The 22,765-nt window shown below is 46.7% G+C and overlaps 1 protein-coding gene across 2 annotated transcripts in view; it reads right to left on the reverse strand.

Annotated features, from left to right (window-relative positions):
* Positions 1–1,863: 1,863 nt before the first annotated feature.
* OLIG2 (oligodendrocyte transcription factor 2) overlaps positions 1,864–22,765 on the reverse strand; it is a 51,008-nt gene continuing 30,106 nt past the window's right edge. The window contains exons 1-2 of one of the 2 annotated variants that reach the window (XM_069636325.1): positions 6,970–7,235; positions 1,864–3,832 (exon numbers count right to left, since the gene is read on the reverse strand). In XM_069636325.1, coding sequence (XP_069492426.1) covers positions 3,016–3,831 — 816 coding nt within the window. In that variant the 5' untranslated portion in view covers position 3,832; positions 6,970–7,235 and the 3' untranslated portion in view covers positions 1,864–3,015. Of the gene's footprint in view, positions 3,833–6,969; positions 7,236–22,765 lie in introns of those variants that run through there. The other variant, XM_069636326.1, reaches the window with a different exon arrangement.

Consider the following 22,765-nt stretch of genomic DNA (forward strand, 5'->3'; position numbering starts at 1 on the left):
TCCTTGTCTCGAGCCCTGGAGGTCTGACTCTTGTAGCAGCCCACCCACCCTTTCTGTACAGACCTCGGCATTCCCGGGGCACTGGCCAGGGATTTTAAATATACGCTTCTCTGCGCCCCCTTATTATCCATAACTCGGGCGCAGTGAGCGCCTACATGGCGTCGGGGAGCACTCGTTGGCGCGCGATGTTGAGCGAGCTCTTCCCACCGCGGCCTCTGCGTACGGATGGGCACACACGCTCTAACGCCCGCCTGCAGTTACGCCCGCATGGACACCCTGTGAGCCGAGACTGTTCGCTGAAGTAGACGGAGCGGAACTCGGGATCGCAAAATCCAACATCATAACTTTAGACTGCTTTACAGAACGCCCGCCCCTTTTCTGTGAATATAAGGGGTGATTTGTTAAACACTCGTGTATGTATATAGCGGGCTAGCACGGCGCTTAAGCGCTCATTTCGATGGAGACGCTGAGATAATTGAATTCATCATTTAAACCCTCATCATATCGGACAAGGTGTGTAAATACCAGTGGGTTGTAAGCCACGCATACACAGGGAATGCCCCCAAGACCCTCGGTGTACAGAAGGTTTGGAGACCTACCTAGAACGGTCGTGATTTACAAAGCGTTTTCAATTGGATTTTTCCACTGAAAATACGCTTTTGTAAATCAGGCTCGCGGTCCAATGTCTATAGGCACTGACCATTGCTTTCTTCGAGTGTGTGAGCAATCTCCGTGCACTTCTTTTGGGTTATTAAGGACGCCTATTTAAATTGGGCATGCTCGCACTTAGCACTCAAAGGGTTCATCGTTTTGATTCTATTTAGCCTGGTTCTCGGCTTGTGTTTTCTGCGGTCTCAGAGAATCTTAACGGTCATGTGACCCTCTCCCGCCTTGGTCTCTACCAGTATAAGCGTAAGTGCCATGCAGACAGATTAAACACCTGGCATCTCTGGAGCAAAGCGCGACGTGTAGCACTATGCCACTGGACGGCGATGTTTGTGTGCTAGGAATTACTGCAAACACTGAAAGTTGGTGTGTGCCAAACGTCATGTTCACAACCATACACAGTGTAGTCACGTGCACCAGTTTGGATTGGCAGTGATGTGATGGGTATGTACCATGAGGTAATATAAAACTGCATTTAGGTCACGCACTGCAGCACGCACTGAAAAATGTGTTGAGGGTATGTGCACCAGTATGCAATCGTATATACCCGTGTGAATTGGGTGCTAACTTACACAGTATGAAGGGGTATTCATAATGAATACCCGTGTGTAGTGGGTGGTTATGCGCACCAGTATGCAAGGGGTGGCCATGCATCTAAATAGGATTAGGGTGACCATTTTAGGTACTCGTATTACTGGGTAGTTGCGTGCACGTGGATGCAGTTCGTCACATATAGCACACACATGTAATGTGTGGCCACCTGTTCTGGCCTGCACTGAGTGATGGCCGGCACGGTATACACTGGAATGTTATGGACGTGACCCATAGTTGAGTATGCAACTCTTGCACTATAATGCCATTGGCGGGGACCTGCATACGTACATACGGGGGTGTCATTGGAAGCAGGAAGGGGTTTGGAGAGGTCTTGGGATGCCCATTGAGTTCACTGGGAACATATATACACACAACCTTCGGTGATGGAAAGCACCAACGTTCTGAGCCTGGCGCTCGGTTGAGAAGGGCACACCTGCTGCCAGCCTGAGAGCCGCTGCTCTCAAAGCTGATGCAACTACACTGCCAGGAGGCGCCATTCCATGATGACAGGGTAAATAATGCATGCGCATGCAAACACACAGGTAACCCAAACATCCCCACAACCCTCGCCCCCTGCTTAAACATTAAGAAAGGAACAATGACTTATTTACTTAAAATTGTTTTTATTTAAAATCTTAACAGCGGGTCACTGTTTTCGCAACCAAAGGTAATAAATATGTGAGCATTTGTTTTTACAAAAATAAACAGATGATGGAATTTCGGCACAGGCAGTGATAAGAAAGTGTTTTGTTATTTTCCAGACACCATCACAAGCGCGGTTCAGAGTCTTGCAGCAAGCAGGCAGTGATGCTGCGTAAAAATCAAGCGCGCATTAAAATGTTTTGCGACTTTTTGTAAACTGTGTCAAGAAACCGGGAAACAATGTTATGCGCTGAAAAAACCCTTAGCGGTTATAAGGCAAACAAAGGTCTCGAGGCAATCGTTCCATTAGTCATTGCATATTTACACATCCCAAAGAATGAAACAGACAAACTCGCCGCATTCGCGCGGGGTGATGAACATCGGTCCTCGTGCGAAGGGCTTATGAAGGAATAAACTAGGGTGGTTTGAGTACTCCAGAAAACTATGTCCACTTGCTACCAAAATATTTTTTTAATGTACATATATATATATTTATATTTTAAAAGAGACCGTATCGAGTTAGATGCGAGTGTCCAGCAGAGATCAGATACAACAAAAAGCCCTGCCCCTGCGGAGAATTGTACTTTGTGACCTTTAGGTCGTGTCCAGTGTTTGACCAATGGTTAATTAACTACAGTCTTGGGAGGATGTTCACCATTTATTTCATCTAGTTGGTACACCTGTGGCGGGGTGAATTTTGTTTTCGAGTTATTGTTTCTCAGAGATCGAGGACCAGGAAGCGAAGTTTTTAAAAGTTGACTTACGTGTGATGCTCTATTCCAAGTTTATTGGGCTACTGAGGATGCCCAAGAGTGCGGTTGCGGTTCAGCTTGTGAGAATCGCACCCAATGTGTGTTCGGTGCAATAAAATAGCTCGCGGGCAATGTCTTGAGGGTCACTTGGCAGCAAAGTTGACATTGTGTGGGTATAGACAGTGAGGATCATTTGAGAGCTAGGGGCATGGATCTCTTATATGGCGCACTCTGAAAGAAAGCTCAGTCCATCTGAGTTGAAAGGGTTCTGTTCATAGGGCCCCTCCACAGTCCTCCTCGTCTCTTCTCGGTGGTGATAAAGTCTTGCCCTAGAGGGTCCACTTGGGCGGGGGAAATCTGTTCATTTGGAGTCCCCGGTGAGCCTGGGCACGAGGCCAGCGCCTCCCATGCCCGAGAGGTGGGGCGGGCCCTGGCACATGCTGCAGGGGCAGGGCATGCCCGTCCAGTGCTGGAAGCCGCTGCCCAGTGGCGCGGGTGGGGACTTGAGCAGGCTGTGGGGAGGCCTGAGCGGCCCGGGAGGGGGCAGGATGGGGTGGTGCGCGGCCGAGGCGGGCAGGGCCGCGGCGGAGTGGGCCAGCGCGCCCCCGCAGGCCGTGTGGAAGGCCGGGTGGTGGTGGTGCTGCGCCGCGCCCCCGACGCCGCCGCCGCCGCCCCCGTAGATGTCGCTGAGCAGGCGCTTCATCTCCTCCAGGGAGCTGGAGAGCATGAGGATGTAGTTCCGGGCCAGCAGCAGCGTGGCGATCTTGGAGAGCTTACGCACGGAGGGCCCGTGCGCGTAGGGCATGACCTCACGCAGGCCGTCCATGGCGATGTTCAGGTCGTGCATGCGCTTCCGCTCGCGGCTGTTGATCTTGAGCCGCAGCTGCTGGAGTTCCGGCTCCGACAGCGGCCGCCGGTCCTTCTTGGCCTGGGCGTGCGCGGCCGCCGCCGCCGCCTTGAACGCGGCCAGCTGGTCCCCGCCGGAGACGGCCGCCGCCGCCATGGCCATGGCGTTGCGAAGCTCGGCGCTCAGGTCGCTGCCGCCTGGAGAGTCTCCCTGGGTAGAGGAGGACACGGCGCCGGCGAAACCGCCTCGGCTCCGGGCGTGGCTCAGGAAGATGGCGTCCACTTCTGGGGAGGAGGCCCGGCTGGAGCCCAGGCTGGCATCGGAGTCCATGCTGCGGGGAACAAGAGGAGAACGCGGGTTATGCACGGCTGCTGGCTGCGGCCACTCAGTCAAGTTATGCTCGATCTCCAAAAACTTCAGCAAAGTTACAAACAGCCCCCATAATAAAGTCACGCATCACTGCCATACATAAATGACTCACTGTCACCATTTTAGTATTCGTACATTGTCACCCATAAACATATACCATTAGTAAAGTGACAAACATTACCACAATAAAGTCACATATCGCTTCTATAATAAAGATTCTCGATATCGCCATTTCTATGACAATCAGGGCGACTGTAAAAGTGACACAGCGGCGACTCCTCATTCCTGCAATAAAGCAGGGCGGTTACACTAAGCGCATAAGCAGTTCCTCGCCAGTCACATCTCGCCCCAAAGCTAGCGCTCCTAATAACGTGTTACCCGCAAACACCAATATAAGTCACATCCTCGCTATGCGACAGCCTAGAAGGGAATCTCCTGATTTGACTGATACAGTGTAACGTGACATACACCTACTAAACACCTATCGCCAAACATGGTCTACGCCGAAAATAAAATAATGTAACCCAACATCCCAAATCACATGGGTAATGGCAATCATCGCACATGAGACACAGCCTGCAAACACACTGGTGATCGCTTATTGGAAATATACCATTTGCACACATCGTACAACTATTTTTGCTAAAATGTAACATAGCGGGCCAAAATAAAGCGTGTAGCAGTCTCAATGCTTGTGACTTAATAATGGCACACGCACAATGCACGTAAGAACACCGGGTTAGGCTCATCACAACAAAGCCACTAATTAAACTAAAAATATACCCAAAACACACTGGCTAATCTATTAATAAATCAAACGGTATGGTAAACTAGACCACAGGGCGAACTCAGTCATCAGGTTGTGCGAAATACGTTGACTGCTTGCGTGGCGGATGTTCCTCCCACCTTATATTACATTAAAGCGTGTATCGGGAGCTGAAAAAACAACGCCGTCACTTTAGTTTCCTTTTAGGAAAAAAACTGCAGAGCGGCGTGTACACAAAGGAAAGAGCGCATCTGAAAGTAACAAAACAGCTCCAAACACGTGCACATCCAGCAGCAATACGATCACAAACTAAAGTAACGCTAACCCGTTAACTCCAAGCAGATATCCACAATGAAGCCATCAACTCCCCTAAAAGCACCCCCCTAATCGCCAAACAATCAATTATTCACTACCACAAAATGCACCTTTACTACACAAAAAAGGCAATTCAACCCATTAGGTCGCACTTCAGCGCCAAACTCGCGACTATCAGATACTAGCGTCAAGCATTGGCTCTAATGAAGTCACACACCCGCCCCAAACAGGATCAATGAATTAACAAGCTGCCCTAAGACTGAACGATCCCAAAAAAAGTCACAAACCAGCCTTGAAAACAGGAAGACCCACACAATCCGGCTTCGAAAACAAATATAACCCCACACATCGGCCTCAACTATACGAAAATGCTATATTAAAACGAATCAAAACTCGCTCCTAAAGACTCGCCCTGTGGCATGCGAGTGCTCTTATTCGGCGCATGTCCGGGAGCAAAGACAGTCCCATTAAATATCAAACGCACGGTCCCAAATTGAGTATGAACACCCCTTGATTAAGTTGCACGCCTCCAAAAGGCGGACAACCCCATGAAGTGGCAAACCCCAGAAACAGCGTCCCAAAGTGCGCCTCAACACTCCGGAATAAAACCATATACCCATTAAAAGGCAGGAGAGCGTTTGAAATGTCCGACACCATCCCATAGCCCGCACAGGGGTCTCCAAGTGAAGCAGGGGCCCACGGGCACTGAGCTAGAACACGGGGCACAGCATCCCGAGCCCTGGGGGGCATTTCACCGCATTATAACACCTGCAAGTCATTCACGAAAAAGCGCATATCGACTTTATATCGGAAAATATCATGCGCGAGTCAGTGAATTAGACATTGAGAGCCACGCGCTTTGGGTTTCTTTTTGCTGACTTCAATAATCGGGTTGACTCCCGACATCGAACAGCGCCCCAATAATCTAAACACACAGAGGTGCCATGCCTATATTTACATTCCAATAGCACACGATCCCGGAAGAAGCTCACGACGTTTCAGATCAGAACTAAGCCCGGCTGTAACAAAACACGAACAAAAGTCACAAAACAAAAGGAATCGCACCATAATACAAAAATGAGTTCTCCCCCCCGCCCCCACTCCCCCACCCTCAAAAAGCGAAATGCAGATGGGAAGCACATTCAATAATGTTATGCATAGAAGACTGTAGCATGGAACTACCATTCTAGCCTGATATTTCACATTAGTCCAATAAAACGAATAACAACGTGCATTTTGTTTGATTGAGAAACTGGGCTAACACAGCGCCAAACCCTTTCTCTGCATATGTAACAAGGAAGAGCAGCGTAGTATATTCGCTATTTTACGACTTGCCGTTCAATACAGGTGTTTTTTCACCGAGCGGCACCTGACATTGCGCCCTCTGTGCACTTTGCACTGCGGAAGACCTGCGATGCATTTATCGAATTGTGTGGTTCAGAAAAATACACCCCAACTTACACGTTCAACTCACCCCAAACCGAAACGCGTAGAAACATGCTAGACCTCACCTCGGTGGGGCAAGGGAACCCAGTCGACCCACGCCTGTGCGATAAACGCCTGCAGTCCCACCCTGTAATGTAAGACTATTTGGGCCGTATATGATGAGTCGTGCACCTTGCACGGCATCTCCAGCGGTTCAGTGAGAGACACCCCATTTTGTCATAAAAGAAGGACGGTGTTTCTACACTTATTTCCCAACCTCCAGAATGCCACCCATCCAGTGAAAGTCACGGTAGAAGTACAATTCGCCCCCTGTGAAGCAAGCCCGCTGTCTCCAGGCAGGAGGGAGGCGCCCACTTTTATGCTGGCCCTGCTCTACTTTCGGGCCGCACCGCGCACAGGTGCATTAGCCCGCCGGTCTGCTCTACTTTCCGCCTGCACCGCGCACGGGTGCATTAGCCCGCCGGTCTGCTCTACTTTCCGGCTGCACCGCGCACAGGTGCATTAGCCCGCCGGTCTGTCTGGCTGCTTGCTGCTGGCAGGGTTGGCGCGCGCGCAGCAGCGAGCGCTCTTACTTGTTCGCTGGTGGCTGGCTGGCTGGCGGTGCCCGCGTCAGTCGGTGCTGTCTTAGCTCCTCCGGCTGTTGTGACAGGGTAATCACCACCTCCGGGGTCTCCTCCGGTCTTTATAGGCGGATCGGGCGCCGGCTCCCGCGGGAGGACAATGCTATTTGTCCCGGGAGCGAGGGGTGGGGGGCCGGCCCTTTGGCCAATGGGCGAGTGCTGGCGGGGGCTGCAGCCTGATGTCACTCTGAGCGACTGCAGGACACACTCCTCCGCCGGCGGCAGCAGCCAATAGTAGGGAGCGAGGGGGAGCCCTGCTGCCACACTCACAGCCCCAACATTGCGCACAATGACAGCCGCGGGAACAGCTGGAGAGCAAAACAGACCAAACAAACCCCAGCGGCTGGGGGAGCAATCTCCGTTTGAAAAGCAACACCCCCCGAGCGCCCCGCCCCCGCTCACCCGGCACTCCAGCGGACTGCCTCCTTCGAGGGTTTTAATGGCTTTCACAAACACTTCAGGAGTTTTTAACCCAAAGTAAACACTTGCCGGTGACAATGCACAGAATCGTCCCGGACTTACTTATCCACTTATCGAGGTACCAGCTCCCAAGCATCATTTACGGCGGGCACCGATTTCCTGTGTACGCACCCTGCCGCCTGGGATGCAGGCACCCATTCAAAAGGAGCGCATCCGTTTACCACGGTGCTGCAAGTCCTGCACGCACGCACGCACGCACACTTAGCGTGCAGTCACGCACGCACACTTACTTAGCGTGCAGTCATTCCTTTGTATACACTAAGTACAGGGACTCTTCTAAATTATCTCATCATCTCTCACACACTGCATTATATATAACACCAAGAAAGTTATGGTGGTTGTAAAATGGTTTGAAAAAACCCTTTCACCTGAAATGTGAAAGTAGTAAAATCTATTTGAGCCCAGTCACACATTCCACAGCACCTCTTGTTAGAAGTTCACCTCCAGTTCTGAACACAGCTGCAAGGCATCGTGGGTATGCATTTGAGCCCAAATGCAAATCATTTCACTAGGAAATTGTTTTTGTCCAATAGAGCAGTGCAACCTGCACACCTGTTTTCACCTTTATTAGGGATCATCAGTGCATTATAGTCCTGACAGCCTTGTCATTGGAGCATTTGGCCATGTTTTCAGAACACCAAGAAAGTTATGGTGGGTTTAAAAAGGTTTGTTAAAAAAAAAAAACTTTGACCTGAAATGTGAAAGTAGGAAAATACATGTGAGCACAGTCACACACTCCACAGCGCCTCTTGCTGGAAGTTCACCTCCAGTTCTGAGCCAGCCACAACAGCAAGGCACCGTGGGTATGCAAATTAACCCAAATGCAAACATTTTCTTTCCTTTATGAACCCAAGAAAGACTTTTGCAAGACTGTTAGGACAACTACATACCTGGTTTCACCCTTATTAAGGATCATCAGTGCAGTATAGTCGACAGCCTTGTGATTGGAGCATTTGGCCATGTTTTCACAACACCAAGAAAGTTATGGTGGGTTTAAAAAGGTTTGTAAAAAAAAAAAAAAACTTTGACCTGAAATGTGAAAGTAGGACAATCCACGTGAGCCCAGTCACACATTCCACAGCACCTCTCCTGGAAGTTTACCTCCAGTTCTGAGCCACAGCAGCAAAGCACTGTTGGTATGCAAATTAACCCAAATGCAAACCTTTTCTTTTCTTAATCTAAGAGGGCAGTGCTTATTGTATACATAGCTTAATCAGCCCAAGACAGACATTTTGTAAGGCTAGTAGGACAACTACCATACCTGGTTTCGCCCTTATTAGGGATCATCAGTGCAGTATAGTCCTTATTTATTTATTTATTTGGCATTTATTAGGCGCGCTTAGCCCAGAGGCATCAATGCGCAACAGTGCTTAAGTTAATATAGTGGTTACATTGTCCTGACAGCCTTGTGGTTGGAGCAGATGGCCATGTTTTCACAACACCAAGACAGTTATGGTGGGTTTAAAAAGGTTTGAAAAAAACCCTTTCAGATGAAATGTGAAAGTAGGAAAGTCCATTTGTGTCGAGTCATACACTCCACCGCGCCCCTATATATATATATATGCGCGCGCGCACACTCACTGTACATATGTAAAGCTCACACACCGGGTTGTATGCACATTTACTGCCTGAGTGATATACATTCAAAAAGTGTGCACTTATGCTGTACCATGCACACACACACACACACACACTGGGTCACCCGTGTTGAAATGCCATTCACCAGCTCATTCGTGTGCACATCCAGCGGGTGACATACGAGCGCGTTCCTTTCTATTGAAATATAGTATAAGGCAGTGGTATTCAAACCATTTCATACAGAGCCCCCCTCATGAGTAAAACTATTTTTACTGCACCCCCCACACCCCACACTTAGGGGCCCAAAGAATGTCCAGGGGATCTCACGCTCTTTAAATATAAGCATAGTTTCTCCTGCTTATATTTTCTATCAAAAACACATCTTGATTCCTTTTTAGAGAGTCTGGCCCCCTGGACATCCTTCTGGCCCCCCAGTTTGAAGACCACTGAAGGGATTAAGCTTTCTTTTGCACAATTTAGGACTTTCGTATTAGGTTTTGCGATTTAATTTGCCTGGGCCTCGATGCATTTCTTTGAAAGCGTGTTGTGCACCTTTTTTCGAATACACTACACCGTGCATTCAGTGAGTTGGGGGCTGATTCACGGAAATTGTGCGCCGAAAAACCGGTATTTGTGCGCCATTCTGCACGTTCCCGTTTTTCGGCGCACAAATGCCATGAATCGGCACATTTTCTTTTTCAGGCCTCTAGAGGCTGGCGAGTAGTGGAATCGAGGCACGACGTTCCTTTTGTTGCGCACTTTTCAGAGGGGTTCCACTGTTGGGGCCTAATTCACAGAGGCGTTTTATAATGGCAACCCCCCCCCACCCCCATTGGAAAACGCACTCAGAGTGTAGTCCTGGTTTATTTTTCAGAGCATCCGTCAGTTGGGGCATTAATGAGGGGTAAACAGTTCAAGGCCGCGCAGTTGGGTCTATCCATGAAGTTTCCCCCCATTTAACGCTTTTTTGCTGCCTCTGAGCGAAGAGAGACGACATCGCCTGTCTCTTGATTTTTACATGGCCTCCCTCCGTCTGAAATCCACCACCTGCTCCTGAGCACGCCATGACCGCAGCGGGAGGGGTGGGTACGGTTAGTAGAATGCCTACCTGTTAACCACCCGCCGTCCAGGGACCGCCAAGGGTATTCTATGGCCACGGCCCGACATGGACATGGTTACTGTAGCCTCCTCCAGTAGCCCGTCTCGAGCCTCGCTCTGCACACACCCTCCTCTTCCCAGACTCCCCCCTTTCTTTGTTGTATTATTTTTACACCCATGCGTTTCCCAGATGTCTCGCAAAGCCTCAATCAGCCGTTAAATATGTATTTAAACGCTAAGAAGCCAAGCGTGGAAATGTGATTCTCAACGGTTAGGAAGTGCCAGAACAGTTCAATTAGGGAAGGCTGCAAAAGTGGGACGGGGCGCAGCTCGGTGTGTGCCCGTGTGGCAGTGTGCCGCACGGAGGCTGTCTGTGAGCAAGGCTGCGACTAGACTGGCCCAGGCCCTGCTGTGTGCGCCCCTTCCAGCCTTGTGCTTGTGGACCTGGCCACCTTTTAAACAGGCCGTGTGTGTTTGCGTGTTTTGCCACTTCAAATTAGGTGCAGGGCTGTAGTGGTCCTATACTGGTAGAAGGGAAGCGGACTCCTGTGGGTTGAAGTCACCATGGGAGGGAATGTTAGTGGTGATATAGGGCCTGATTTACAAACTTTTTTATCATAGGAAAATCGCATTGAAAAACGCTTTGTAAATCAGGCCCAAAATGGCCAAGAGATGGAGGTCTGGCAGTTGTTTCTAAGGCAAGTCTTTCCCCTTCTGTAGTGGCTTGGCAGGCTGAAAAACGATGCTCTGGAGGGTTGCCCAGAGCTGTGCCTGTGGTTAAGATTCATTCTAAACCTTCCAGCCATCACCTTCTGCTTTTGCTACAGTGAGGGAGCTTTTCCCTGCAGTGACCTCAGGATTGTGACCTCAGTAAATCTTCAACTATTACTCTTATTTTTTGCCTCCTTGAATAAATACATCATCTTGGCGATGAAAAACGTCTTGCACAACCTTGTCACCTGCAGGTGAACTGGTCCTGTAGCTCGCTTTTGCATCACACGGCTGCTCAAGCGGTGAGTTATCAAACTCTGTGTTCAACAGTAATGCCTTCATTGTTGCAGCCCTGCACTCCCCTCTTCACTTTGTACTTTCCAGGTCATGGCACCTGAATTAGCCTGCGCAGTGTGGGTCCTGAGCGTTGCAACTGTGTGCATCTCATGTAAAGGGACCCCACAACTCACCCCTACCTTTGGGCAATGTTCATCTGAACACCTTGCTGGGGCGGGGTTGTTGTGTGATACAAACCTCTATCATCGGGCCCCATGCTCACTCAGGGCCGCCATGCTCTTCCACCAACGCAGCTCGCGGAGGCTCAGCGCCCTCTGCTCTCGCAGCCTCCTGTCAGACTCCCATCACACGCATGCACCAGCTACCCATAAGGTTTACACCATGATCTTATAGTATCAGCAGCTGTAGCACCATGTAAGTTGTTTTAATTGATTTGCAAAATATATCTTAGCTTAGAAATTGATCTCAAGGAACCAGCACCTCTGATCTAACAGAGACTACCTGTAGCTTAATATTGAGAGACCACCCTTAACTTTGGGGGTTCCTTCCCACCCCCAATTAAGGAGCCCTACTATACTTGCTTAAGTTTATTTTTTAGTGTATAAAGTGCCACCTAAATATTCCCCACTCCCCCCCATGCCCACATTGAACAAAGAGCCACGTCAGGGAATAGAAAGACTATATATTTATTTCAATTATAAACTCAATGAATAATAAGTTAAATTATAGCCACCGCCTTCTTTGTGGCAGAAAACACGACTTCTATTACAAACACACTTTTTCTACCTTTAATTTTGTTTCACAAACATGGACCACAGGCTAAATAAACTGGTGAAGTCTCTCTTCCCATGAACCCAGTTGAATCTCAATAATAACTATATGGCACAAAGATAGAACATAATCTTCACGTTTGTGTTAATGTCAAACAAAGGCCCAATTTTGTTTTATACAAGCTAGTTCTTCTTCAAGGCTTGAAATATGGTGTTCCCTCCGCACTCACGATGCTAGCAGTTTAAATCACAGATTTGTGAAATGCATATGGTATATTGGACTTTGCCAGAATTTAGTTTAGGAATAGACACAGAGCTAATTTAAAAACAAGACATATGTCACACGTTCAGTGTTGGATACATGTGCTCTCACTTTAGCAAAGCACTTCTCCCCACAGCTCCAAAAATCCAAGCATCAAATGATATGCAGCACCCTTCAGTTCAAAGGCCAAATCTAGGGAGTGGGGACAGTTTAAAAGTTAGTGTTTCAGACACCCCTCACTTAAAGGCCTGTGTTGGGGAAGTTGGACAGTAAAATGGGGATGATTTAAGGACCTTGTGTTTTCAGACCCCCCTTTCACTTAAAAGCCTGTGTTGGGGAAGTTGGGCAGTTTTTTCGAATTTTGTTTTGTGGGCCAAGGCCCCCACTGGTTAAATACAATGTTGCAAGAGTGGTGACAATTGGGAATTTCGTTTGAAGATAAGAATACCTTTTATCTCAAAGCAAATTTTGGGAATGGGTTTCAGTTGGGAATTTTCGTTTTAGGAAGGAACACCCATTCTCATTACAGAAGTCAGGGGTGAACAGGAAAAACAAGGCACTCCAATTACTTTAAATGACTATTTTGTATGTTCCTGCTAGAAGAGAGGGTAAACATTTTGAATTCTTCCAAGCTCCCCCTGCGTCAATCTATTTGGGAGTTAATTAAATAAATATACAGCCACAAATGCTAAGGGTCTACACAATTTTGCCCTCCCCACCCACTAACGTAAGAGAACACACTTTGAAAGGGAATGGGTGAATTAAATAGATCCCCATGCTGACATTTGGTTGGACAAACTACTTACTTTTGGAAATCTCTGGGCTGGCACTCGTGGGCTGAGCAGGGCTTTGCTCTTAGGGAAAACAGGTTTCCGGCCAGAGCTTCAGTCAGTGGTCCACATCAATCCTCCCTCTGTGGTTCCAGGGAAGTTTCACAGCCTCTGTTTTCTAGTCTCCCGAGCAATATTTCCACCTAGATGAAATTTCAGCAGATATCCCTTGGTAATATTTTTGGTATCGTAACAAAATAAAAAAAAAACCCTGAATGCACGTTTACTGTGCATTCGTCAATAAACGAAAATGACAAATTCCCATTATACCGTACAAGGGGAGCAGGGATTGCAGGGGTGTTCCCCGCTCCCTTGCATGGTATAATGGGTTCAGGGGTTGCATGGGTGTCCCTCACATACATTAAATGTGAAGCGGGGGACAAATGAAGAAAATCCCAAAAGCTTGAGTTTCAAAATGTGAACAAGTCGGCTTTGCAATTTTGTAACTCACGCTTTTGGGATTCGTTTTTTTAACGTAGATCGAATTTCTTAGCAGCTCTCCCTTCGTAATCTTTTTTGAAGATCTTCTCTCTCTCTTATAGTGCATCCACTTTATATACCAGTGATAACACAATCAAGATTTCAATATTGGCAGCGCCCTGCAAGAATTCTTGCAAATTTGATTGGTCCTTCACTCATCTGCCCACCCTAGAAGTCTGGCCTTTCTCTAGGACTTGGATTGGTTGAGGAGTCTAGAACAGAAATATTGCAACTCCCATTTGCAATTCCCCTCATTTTCTCATGTCCACGTTTTTGGCAAAAAGTATCTACATGGCAAAACTTTCAAATTTACTAATAACTCCCATGATATATATACATTCCGCTTCAGCTAATCATGAGGGATTTAATAAAATGACAGCCATGTTTGCAGCAAGTTGCATAGGCATGTGGCAATTGTTCACTGTTTATATAAAAAGTATATCAGTTATAAGCATGCACTTTACTCTCCAGATACCTAATTTTACCCCCATCAGCTCGCTAATTCTTAAATTCAGGACATTTTCAGAGCATCCAGAAACACATTTTTGCTTGCTATTGCAATTCCATAAGTTACATGTGGATAACCTTTATTCGAACAAAATCTCTTTAAAATGACATCTTCCACACGCCTGCATCTATAACCATTCATCAATTGCTGAATAAAATCACATGTCCAACGTAAGTCTATAGCCACATCATTAACATATATAATATTTAGTTTCACATCACAGCTCTAATTTCTCTGCAAGCATGTGACTAGAGCCTCCTAGGCTGAATGTTTTTCTAAGGCTGGAGTAAAAGCCATTAGTCTCTTTGTTCTTAAAAGTTGATGGGTTGAGGAGATCCTTAACAGGCAGCAGCCTGCTCACCTCTGCCCTGTAATGCCATTATGACATATTGACATCTGGCACTTGGTCCTGTTATCTGAAGTTAACCACAATTCACACACCTCCCCAAGAATGGCTGAAAGTAAGCTCTTCATGTTGCCCATTGCTAATGGTGTCTCTGCCTTCAGTCTTTCTAGCTCATATATCAATTTCCCTGCTCCTGCAGTCAATGAGGGCAGCTTGCACCTCAAATTATCCTTGGCCCTCTGTTGCCAAGGTATATACTGTGGTCATCCGCCACTCTTTTCTAATGATGGAAACTGTGTCAGTCCTATTCCCCTATTGTGCTTCCCCCTGTCTTTGATAACAGTAAACGCTCTGATTATGCTTGCTCTTTTCCGTCCAGGTAGGGCTCTCAGCCTCTGTGCATATGGAGTGAATTATGTCTGCACTATGCGATGTACCCATGGGACATTCAACGTGCCCATCATATCCTAGTGTATTTCTTCCTAATGTCTTCCTCTCTACCCCATGATATCTCCTGATTGGGCTTACTTCTCTGGCTAGGCGGCATGGCCTTCTTCCTTCATCATAGTCACTTTCCCTTGCTGCCTCAGCCCAACCCATAGTTCTCCCACTGTCCTCTCCCTCCTCTTCGAAATGAAGTCACCTCAATAGGTGTTTCTCCTGTCGCTTCATTGCTCTCTCCCCTCAATGGAGAATCCGCTAAACTTCTGCTTAGTCTTGGAGCTGAGGCACCATCCCTCCAATTCTTGTCACGACCCCTGACCCACAACCCCACTGGCATGCCCACATGCCAGGTAGGGCCAGGACTCAGGGTTCAATTGGGGCCTCAGGGGCCTTGCACTATCTTCCTGGACTCTCCTGGAGTCAGTCCTGGCGCCTTTGGTGCCAGGCTCATGTGCAGAATAGAGAACCTCCTTGAAGGGACGACTTTTTCTGTGGGGGCCTGCAGCCAACATGGAGGCACCCACACAGTGTAGTCCCTAAGAACCAGACTGTGCGGTGCAGTGTTTTTGGGTGTGGTAGCCCGGACTACTTTACATGGACAACTTTACAGAGGGCTATATAAACCACACCCAAGTTACAGAACGTGCTTCGTGTTATTCTGCAGCTAGCAGTGTAACACTCATTGTGTCCAGCGACCTGATACCGGCGATCCTTGAACAACGGACCTGCAGAGGAGACAAAGATCTTCATTATTAGTCTCTACTTACCTGCGGATTCCATCCCTCTTCTGTTCGTCGTTCTTCCATCCTTCTGCTGCTCCCAATCACCCATCCAGTCATCAGCAGCTTCGGGTTACCACGAACGCACTGGGACAAAGCAACCCAGAGAAAGAGGGAGAGAGAAAGACAACGTTAAAACAAATCAAGTACGGCGCTAGCCGCAGTCATCACGAGAACCGCACCTGGTTGGGCACTTCTCGGCCGGCATCATTCCGGAACACATCGCACGTCAGGAAAGACCACTGCGACCTGAAAAGGAAGAAAGAGTACAGGTTAGCAAATAAAGGACAAAATAGCACCGCACTTCACGCATTACCTACCAATATTGCAGTACGCTCTTGCATCCTCCATTCCGGCAAGAGTCCGATACCAGCTGTGCACTCCCGAACCTCCGCTCACCTAAGGGGGAATAAGAAAAGACATTAATCACAAGAAAGAAAGGCACGAACATATGAAGACTGCAGCAATCAGACATACCTGCCTTAAAAGACACTTAAATGGGCTTGCACCAGTGAAGTTAACTTGGTCGCTCAAGCCCGCCGAAAACTACACACCCGAACAGAGAAGGCAGGACGGAGAGCATGCCAGACATTATTACAAGGTGAGGAGAGAGCCATCGGGTCGAACCCAGGGCAGGTGGGAGGAGACTGAATCTGATCCTAATTCCAGTCCTCCTGTGCTTTTAGGCCCGACTTCCATTGGAGGCACCATCCGGGATCGGGAAGGGGTCCAGGGCGAACCCAGCAACCAGGGCCGAGTGGCGTCCCCGTGGATACCAGGTGAGCGTAACAATTCTCCTCCGTATTCCCTCTTCATCTTTGTTAGTTAAGCATGTTGATTCTATCATAATGTCTACTATCTCTGTGAGGCGCCTGTCTCTGCTCATTTCCCATTCTGGTTTTCTGTCCCTTTCTTCTTCTCTATTTCGATGCTCCTTGAGGATCCTCTCAATTTCTAACTTCCTTTTCTTCCTTTTCATCTGTGCCTGTCTTTCCTTTTCTTCTTCCACCTTTTTTCTCATCTCTTCCTCTGTGTCCTTCTGCCTTTTCCTCTCTCTCTCTCTTCCTTTTATTTCCCTTCTGCCTTCTCCTTTTCCCTTCTCAGTCGCCCTTGCTCCTTATTCTCTTCTCTCTACTTCCTCCATTATCCCCGCCCAATCCCTACTTTCTTCTTGCATGTCTGAGCTTCCTCTTCTGCGCTTGTGTGGTCATCTGTAGTCTTTTCATCGAGCTTGAGCAATATGTGTCCCCTTATCCATTCGTTCAATGAAACCATCTCTTCGTTATCCCTGCTATGTTCCGGTGCTGTCACGCTCACCTGGTCTCCAAGGGAGCATAGCACGTAGACATACGAAGGATATCTGCACTGGCGTAGAGTGGGGCTGGATTGGTCCCACCTCCTTCAACCTCCTGATGCCCAACTCCTCCTCTGGCTCACCTTTGAGTTTTGTGAGGTTGGCTCTCCGTCCTGCTTGACTTTCAGCAGGGGCGCAGTAAACTCAGTCTTTCCCCGGATACAGTTACTTCACAGGTCCAGAGTGGCTGGTGCTGTGTCTGGAATATCTGGATTAAGCAGGTAAGTCTCTATGCCAATGGATGCTTGGTATAGGTGCTCAATGTCTTTATTCCCCAAGGTTTAAATGTGTTTTGTCTTTCTTGCAGGCGCAGATTCGTACAGAGGTTTGGATGAAGATTTGACTCTCCTAGGATGCTGGGCAGGTTATCACCAGGTGAGTATTAGTGCGGGTGAGTGGCGCTGGATGGCTGAATAATTGTTCATTTTTGTTTTGTGCGTGACTAACCTGCTGTTTTCTGTTCTTTCTATGCAGGCACGGCACGGCCCCAGGATGATGGATGGAAGAACCACTCCGACGTATTCCGGGAGGAATGCAGATGCGCGGGTGAGTATTGGAGGGCTGTGCGGATGCCCTCTTCCCAACAAGGACGGCGATCCGAAGATCAGCTAAAGGCGAGACCGATGGATGAGAATTGCAGGTAAGGCCTTTGTTGCTGTAATAACACCTGTTCTTCTCTCTTTCTTCTTTCAGGCACCGATGGATGGAAATCTCAGAACGGGCGTGGCTGTAGAAGCTCAAGGACAGAGCAGACACGGTGAGCTTTACGCTGCAGGAGTGCAGAATAACGCAAAGCGTGTTCTGCCTGCAGGGTGCGGCTTAAATAGCCTTGCAAGTAGTTCCAGGCAAGTAGTCCCTTTACCACACCCTGCCTTTCCGGTAAAGTAGTCCCTCGGCCTAACCATCTTATGAGCCTGGTGCCAATGGCGCCAGGACTGAGTCCAGGAGGTTCTGGGATGCTCCTTTGGGGCTTGATAAGCCCTATTGGGTGTCAATGAATGGGGTGGGCACATCAGTTCCAGGGGTTTTAGAGCACGCACCATGACAGGTGCTCCTTTTTAATTTTTCATCAACCTCACCTGTTATTCTCTGCGCTCCTTAATCTCTGATAGCGCCTTTGCTCTTGTTCACTTTCTTTGCACCACTAAGCATATGCGGGTGGTGCGTAAACGGGATTAGTATACCCTGCCGCTTTTTCTAGTTATTTATTTATTTTATTTATTTATTTATTTATTGCATTTGTTACTCGCCCAAACCCTTAGGTACCACGGCGATGTTACAGACAGCTTAGTTAAAACATTCCTTGGAAATTGCCAGTCGGGCGCAGTGCATGTGAATACAAAAAAAATTCCTTCAATGGGTAAAAGCCTTAGTATTCTGTAATAGGGTCTGTGGTTTGAGGAAGAGTAGGGGTCATAGGTGCTTTGCCTCCTGCATCCTGTGGGATATTTTGACCCACTAAGCTGTGCTAAGCTACATCACTTTGCTGCATTGGTGCTAGAACAGCACAAAAATGGCCGTGCCAAGATCTCTAAATTGCATTTTTGGAACAAATAGAAAATGGCTGCACCGCCCTGCCACACACATTTCAGGTGGGGTGGAACAGAGTACTCACTGCAGGAACGTGCCAGTGTGCTCTGCAACATTTAACATGGAGGGAATTAAAAGAGGCAGCATTATTTTGCTGAAAACCCAAAATACCTCTTTTAAATGACACTTTTTCAACCTTTAAAGGGCGCTAAATTCATTAATTTCTTATCAACCACTGTGATTAAAAAGGCCCTACAATGCCCAGGATCATCCATTGTGTCTCAGAGGAACCGGGCGTCATTGAATGACAGCTCCTGTCAATGTATCCTTGAAAAATCAACCCAGGTTTTTTTTTCATTTTACACGGGAAACACAGCTATTTCTTTGCAACAGTATCAAGAATCATCTGTCCAGAGAAAGACTCTAAATAGATGCCTGCAACTGTATCCATGCTGCGAAACAATTCCAGCACTCAAGAAAAGAACTATAGCTGTACAAAGTGTATATTTGCTGGAGATGAAAACCGAATTTAAAGAAATAGTAAAATGTGCTTTTTCCTGACTGAAGGGGGAAAATCGCCTATTTAAAAGTACATTGTTGTGTAAAGGCTTGATTACTTAGCAATGTAAAAGGATTTGTTACTGGGAAAAATACACCTATAAACTGTTTTAATTCTATAGGTTTAAAGTTAAGATTTAAAAGGAGAAAAAGCTAAAACCCAGGCTGAGTTGGCAAACTATAAAAAAAAAAACTTGCTCTGCCAGTTGCTATCCCTGAGAAAGGGTGACACCTCATAAACCTCTGGCACAGGAAAGGCTAATTGCTAGCTTGGAGGCTTTGAATACTCAGGACAAAGGGACTTCCCAAGTCGTCATCAGACTGCACTGAATCTGCAACTGGGCCATTCACCGTTCTCGGCCCAGCCACTCTCCCCTGCACTGCCTCCACGGCAACCCCTGCACTACGGGACTGTGTCTGTATCCATACAGCCCCCCTTCCCAGCACTTGTCTGCACTTACCTCGCACTTGCCACCAGCTGGCCCTTGTTATTTATCCTGTATGCTGTATGCTTATAACCCTGTACTGCACTTTCCCCTCTCCCTTTCCCCTATGCACTTTTCCCTTCCCCTCTACCCTTGCACTTGCGCGATCTGAATGACACCTGGCCTAGTAAGATCGTTGTCTGTCTCCCCTTATTCCCCCCCCTGCCTCGTCGCGCCTTGAAACACTTGTGTATAGGCGCGTTACAAATGCCTTATCATATCATATCATATCATTCATCTTTGCTCCAGGCTGAGACAATAACAGGCTGAAACTCTCACATGTCAAGTGTGAGGGGCAGTAAACGTCAATCAAAAGAGAGGCCCCTCATCCTGCTTCAAAGGAATTGACATTTGTTTGCAGTTTGGGAAAATAATAAAAACTGATTAAGTGACAATAGACTTCCTGTTGGTTTTAAAAAGCCTATTTTGCAACTGAACCTCAAGACATTTAACTTTGCAGAAAGAATGAGGAAAAATATGAAAAGGGTGTAGTTTTAAATCTAATTCTATGCTCTTTGAAAATTTGGTAGTACTCATTACTGCACAAGGAACAGAAGTTGTAAAGAATGACAGATTGTGGGGAAAGTATTGATATTGTAATCATAACATGTTGCACACACATGCCAGGGGTAAATGTGCATCTGTGTACAAAATGGGCAAATGTTAGGCCAAGAATTGAAGAATGGGAGAGGGTTCACAGCTTGTTTCTTTTGATTTTGAATAGATTAGTATCTGTTGAGTATGCTTTTAGATTTTACTTCAAAGGGTGCAGCCCATTATACCGTGTCACCGTGTGGGACACTCGTTATGTGCTGAAAGAGAAAGGACCTAGGCTTATTAGCCTTCGGTGTGGGCTGCACACCTAAATTCCCCCACTAGGGTTAGAGCATTTGTTTTTAGAATATAAATGACAGTAAAGCCATCTTTGATAAAGTTGCTTCAAAGTGCTTTTATTCTGCAAATTGCAATTCAATTTGATTTCTCATTTCGTTAACGAATGGTTAAACTTCACCAATTCGTTTTGTGCTGATACAATGGCAAAGAAAAATAACCTAGGGCTAATGCATTTCGGAATGGTAACATTCCTTCCTCAGAGCCAGGTTAAATGTACATGAGCATACAAAAAAATCTTTCTCATGTGGCCGAGTCCAGAAATGTTCTAATCTGGTACCCCAGTTTTTTCTCACTGCGTGGTGATTGCAGTTCAATGTTCCATGGGTTCCTTCTCTCTTGTCCTGCACAAATCATTCATGGTTAAAATTACCAAAATGTAGCAGAAAGGCAAAACCAGGTCCCACAGACTTGGGGTTTGGATTGAAATATGACCCACAAAATATGCAACTCGTGTATCTGATTTTGTCAGAGGTTATAACTGTATAAATATGTATTTGTGGGAAAGTTAGATTTTGGTTCCAGTGGCTAGGGGAGGTTTCTAGTCATTGTAAAAATGATACCATAAACATGACATCCTTTTCTGTGATCCAATCAGTGAAGAGCAAGGTGGAAACTATGCTCTTGCCCAATCCTAGCATTACGAGTGTTGGTATTAAGCCTGCCCCTGCCATATACTGTAGTGATGTCATTTGACATGATAAATAAGGGAACCTGACAGCACACACACACTGATTCCTGACTTTCGTCCTGATTTCCTGTGTGGTGTCCTGTTCCTGATTTCTTCATCCTATTTGATCCTGATTCCAGATTTTATTGCAAAGCCAAGGCCTATGCATTGCTGACCCCTTTTCAGCTAGGCCTCAAATTCTAAAAATCCCCAAAACCCAAGGGAAGCATCCTGATCCAACCTGGCTTGATACTGCTAAATGTATGCCTGCAAACTCGCCATCCACTGATCTCCAGTCTCCAGTAACTAGAAGGGCCACACTCCAAATCAGTGTACTTCACCCGTTTTTCTTAAAAAACGTTTGGTTAATTTTAGGCGGGAATCCACAATTTTTCAAAGTTTTACATGTGTGATTATTATTTGAAATTCTTTTCAACCTTCCATTCGGATTCAAAGTGTTTACTTTTGCTCAAACTATAGCTTGTGATTGTTAGTATCTTTCCAATGTTGCTCCCATAGAAATGTGTACTGATTAAGGATTTTTGCTCACATTCATTGTTTTACCCAGCCATTTCCGAATGTCATTTCAAAGTGTAAGATTTCAAATCTGTTTTTCTCTCTTGTTTGGGGAGGGAAGGTTACATTCAAATTCTATTTTCTATTCCTTATTCCTGATTACCTGCTGCTTCCTTATATCTAGTTAGAATTTTTTATTTGTGGGTTCAGGAATATTGCAGTGGGGAATACTAACTTAAGTGCTTAAGTGCTAACCTTCCAAATAAGCCAAAAGTGTTCTTTTCTGTGGTGTTTTATATCTTTTGTTGCTAAAGAGTGAATTTAAGTGCCTTGCATACCTTCCTATCTGTTATTGTCATCACATTGGTGATTGCTGCTCCCTATTAAAAGTATATGTTTGATTTGAATTTTAAATAAATAAATAAATATTACCTTTACCAACCAGCCTGATTCCTGGTCCATCGTGATCGGGGGTATTGGAGAAGGGGTGTGATATGAGTGGTATATCACTCAAAATATTGAACCTATAAATATAATAAAATAAGCATTTCAGCTGTGCACTGCATGCTAAGCTGAGACCAGGGTGTATCACCTGATTGAAATACTTAACAATCCTGCTGGCTTAGCATCCATTCCTTCTTCAGTGGGTCATCTTCCTTGTCCCAAACTTTTTCCTGAGATCTAGTTTGAGCAGCGTTTACTAAATGTTTTCACTTCATATGCGGCATGTAAATAAGTAGACATATGGTGCAGCTCACATTTGGAGAGACTGCCCTCCCGGGGCCATGGCTTTGCCATTTTGATCTCTGTATCACAAGTCCATTCGGTGCTATTCTTGAGTATATTATCTTGCTACCACAGAAGAGACTTGCACAAGTGCTTAAGGGGTGTATCCGAAATGGCAGCACGCACGTCCCTTTTGGACTGTTGATACTTTCTTGGCCTTAAATCGATTTCTTTTTTTTGACACAGTTCAACACAATATCAGTTAATACATTTTCTCAATTGCCATCAATATTCAATTGTCTCTCCCAAAGCAACAAAAAATCTCTACAAAATCTTCAACAGCCTCTCCGGCTCACCACCATCAACAAGCGTGTGCTCTGTCCACCGCCCACACTGTGCTCTCTGCCCGTAAAGGCCAACCTACAATTCTTTCAT

Source organism: Ambystoma mexicanum, chromosome 7p, assembly GCF_040938575.1.
Source record: "Ambystoma mexicanum isolate Mex_15411 chromosome 7p, UKY_AmexF1_1, whole genome shotgun sequence".
Lineage (NCBI taxonomy): Eukaryota > Metazoa > Chordata > Amphibia > Caudata > Ambystomatidae > Ambystoma > Ambystoma mexicanum.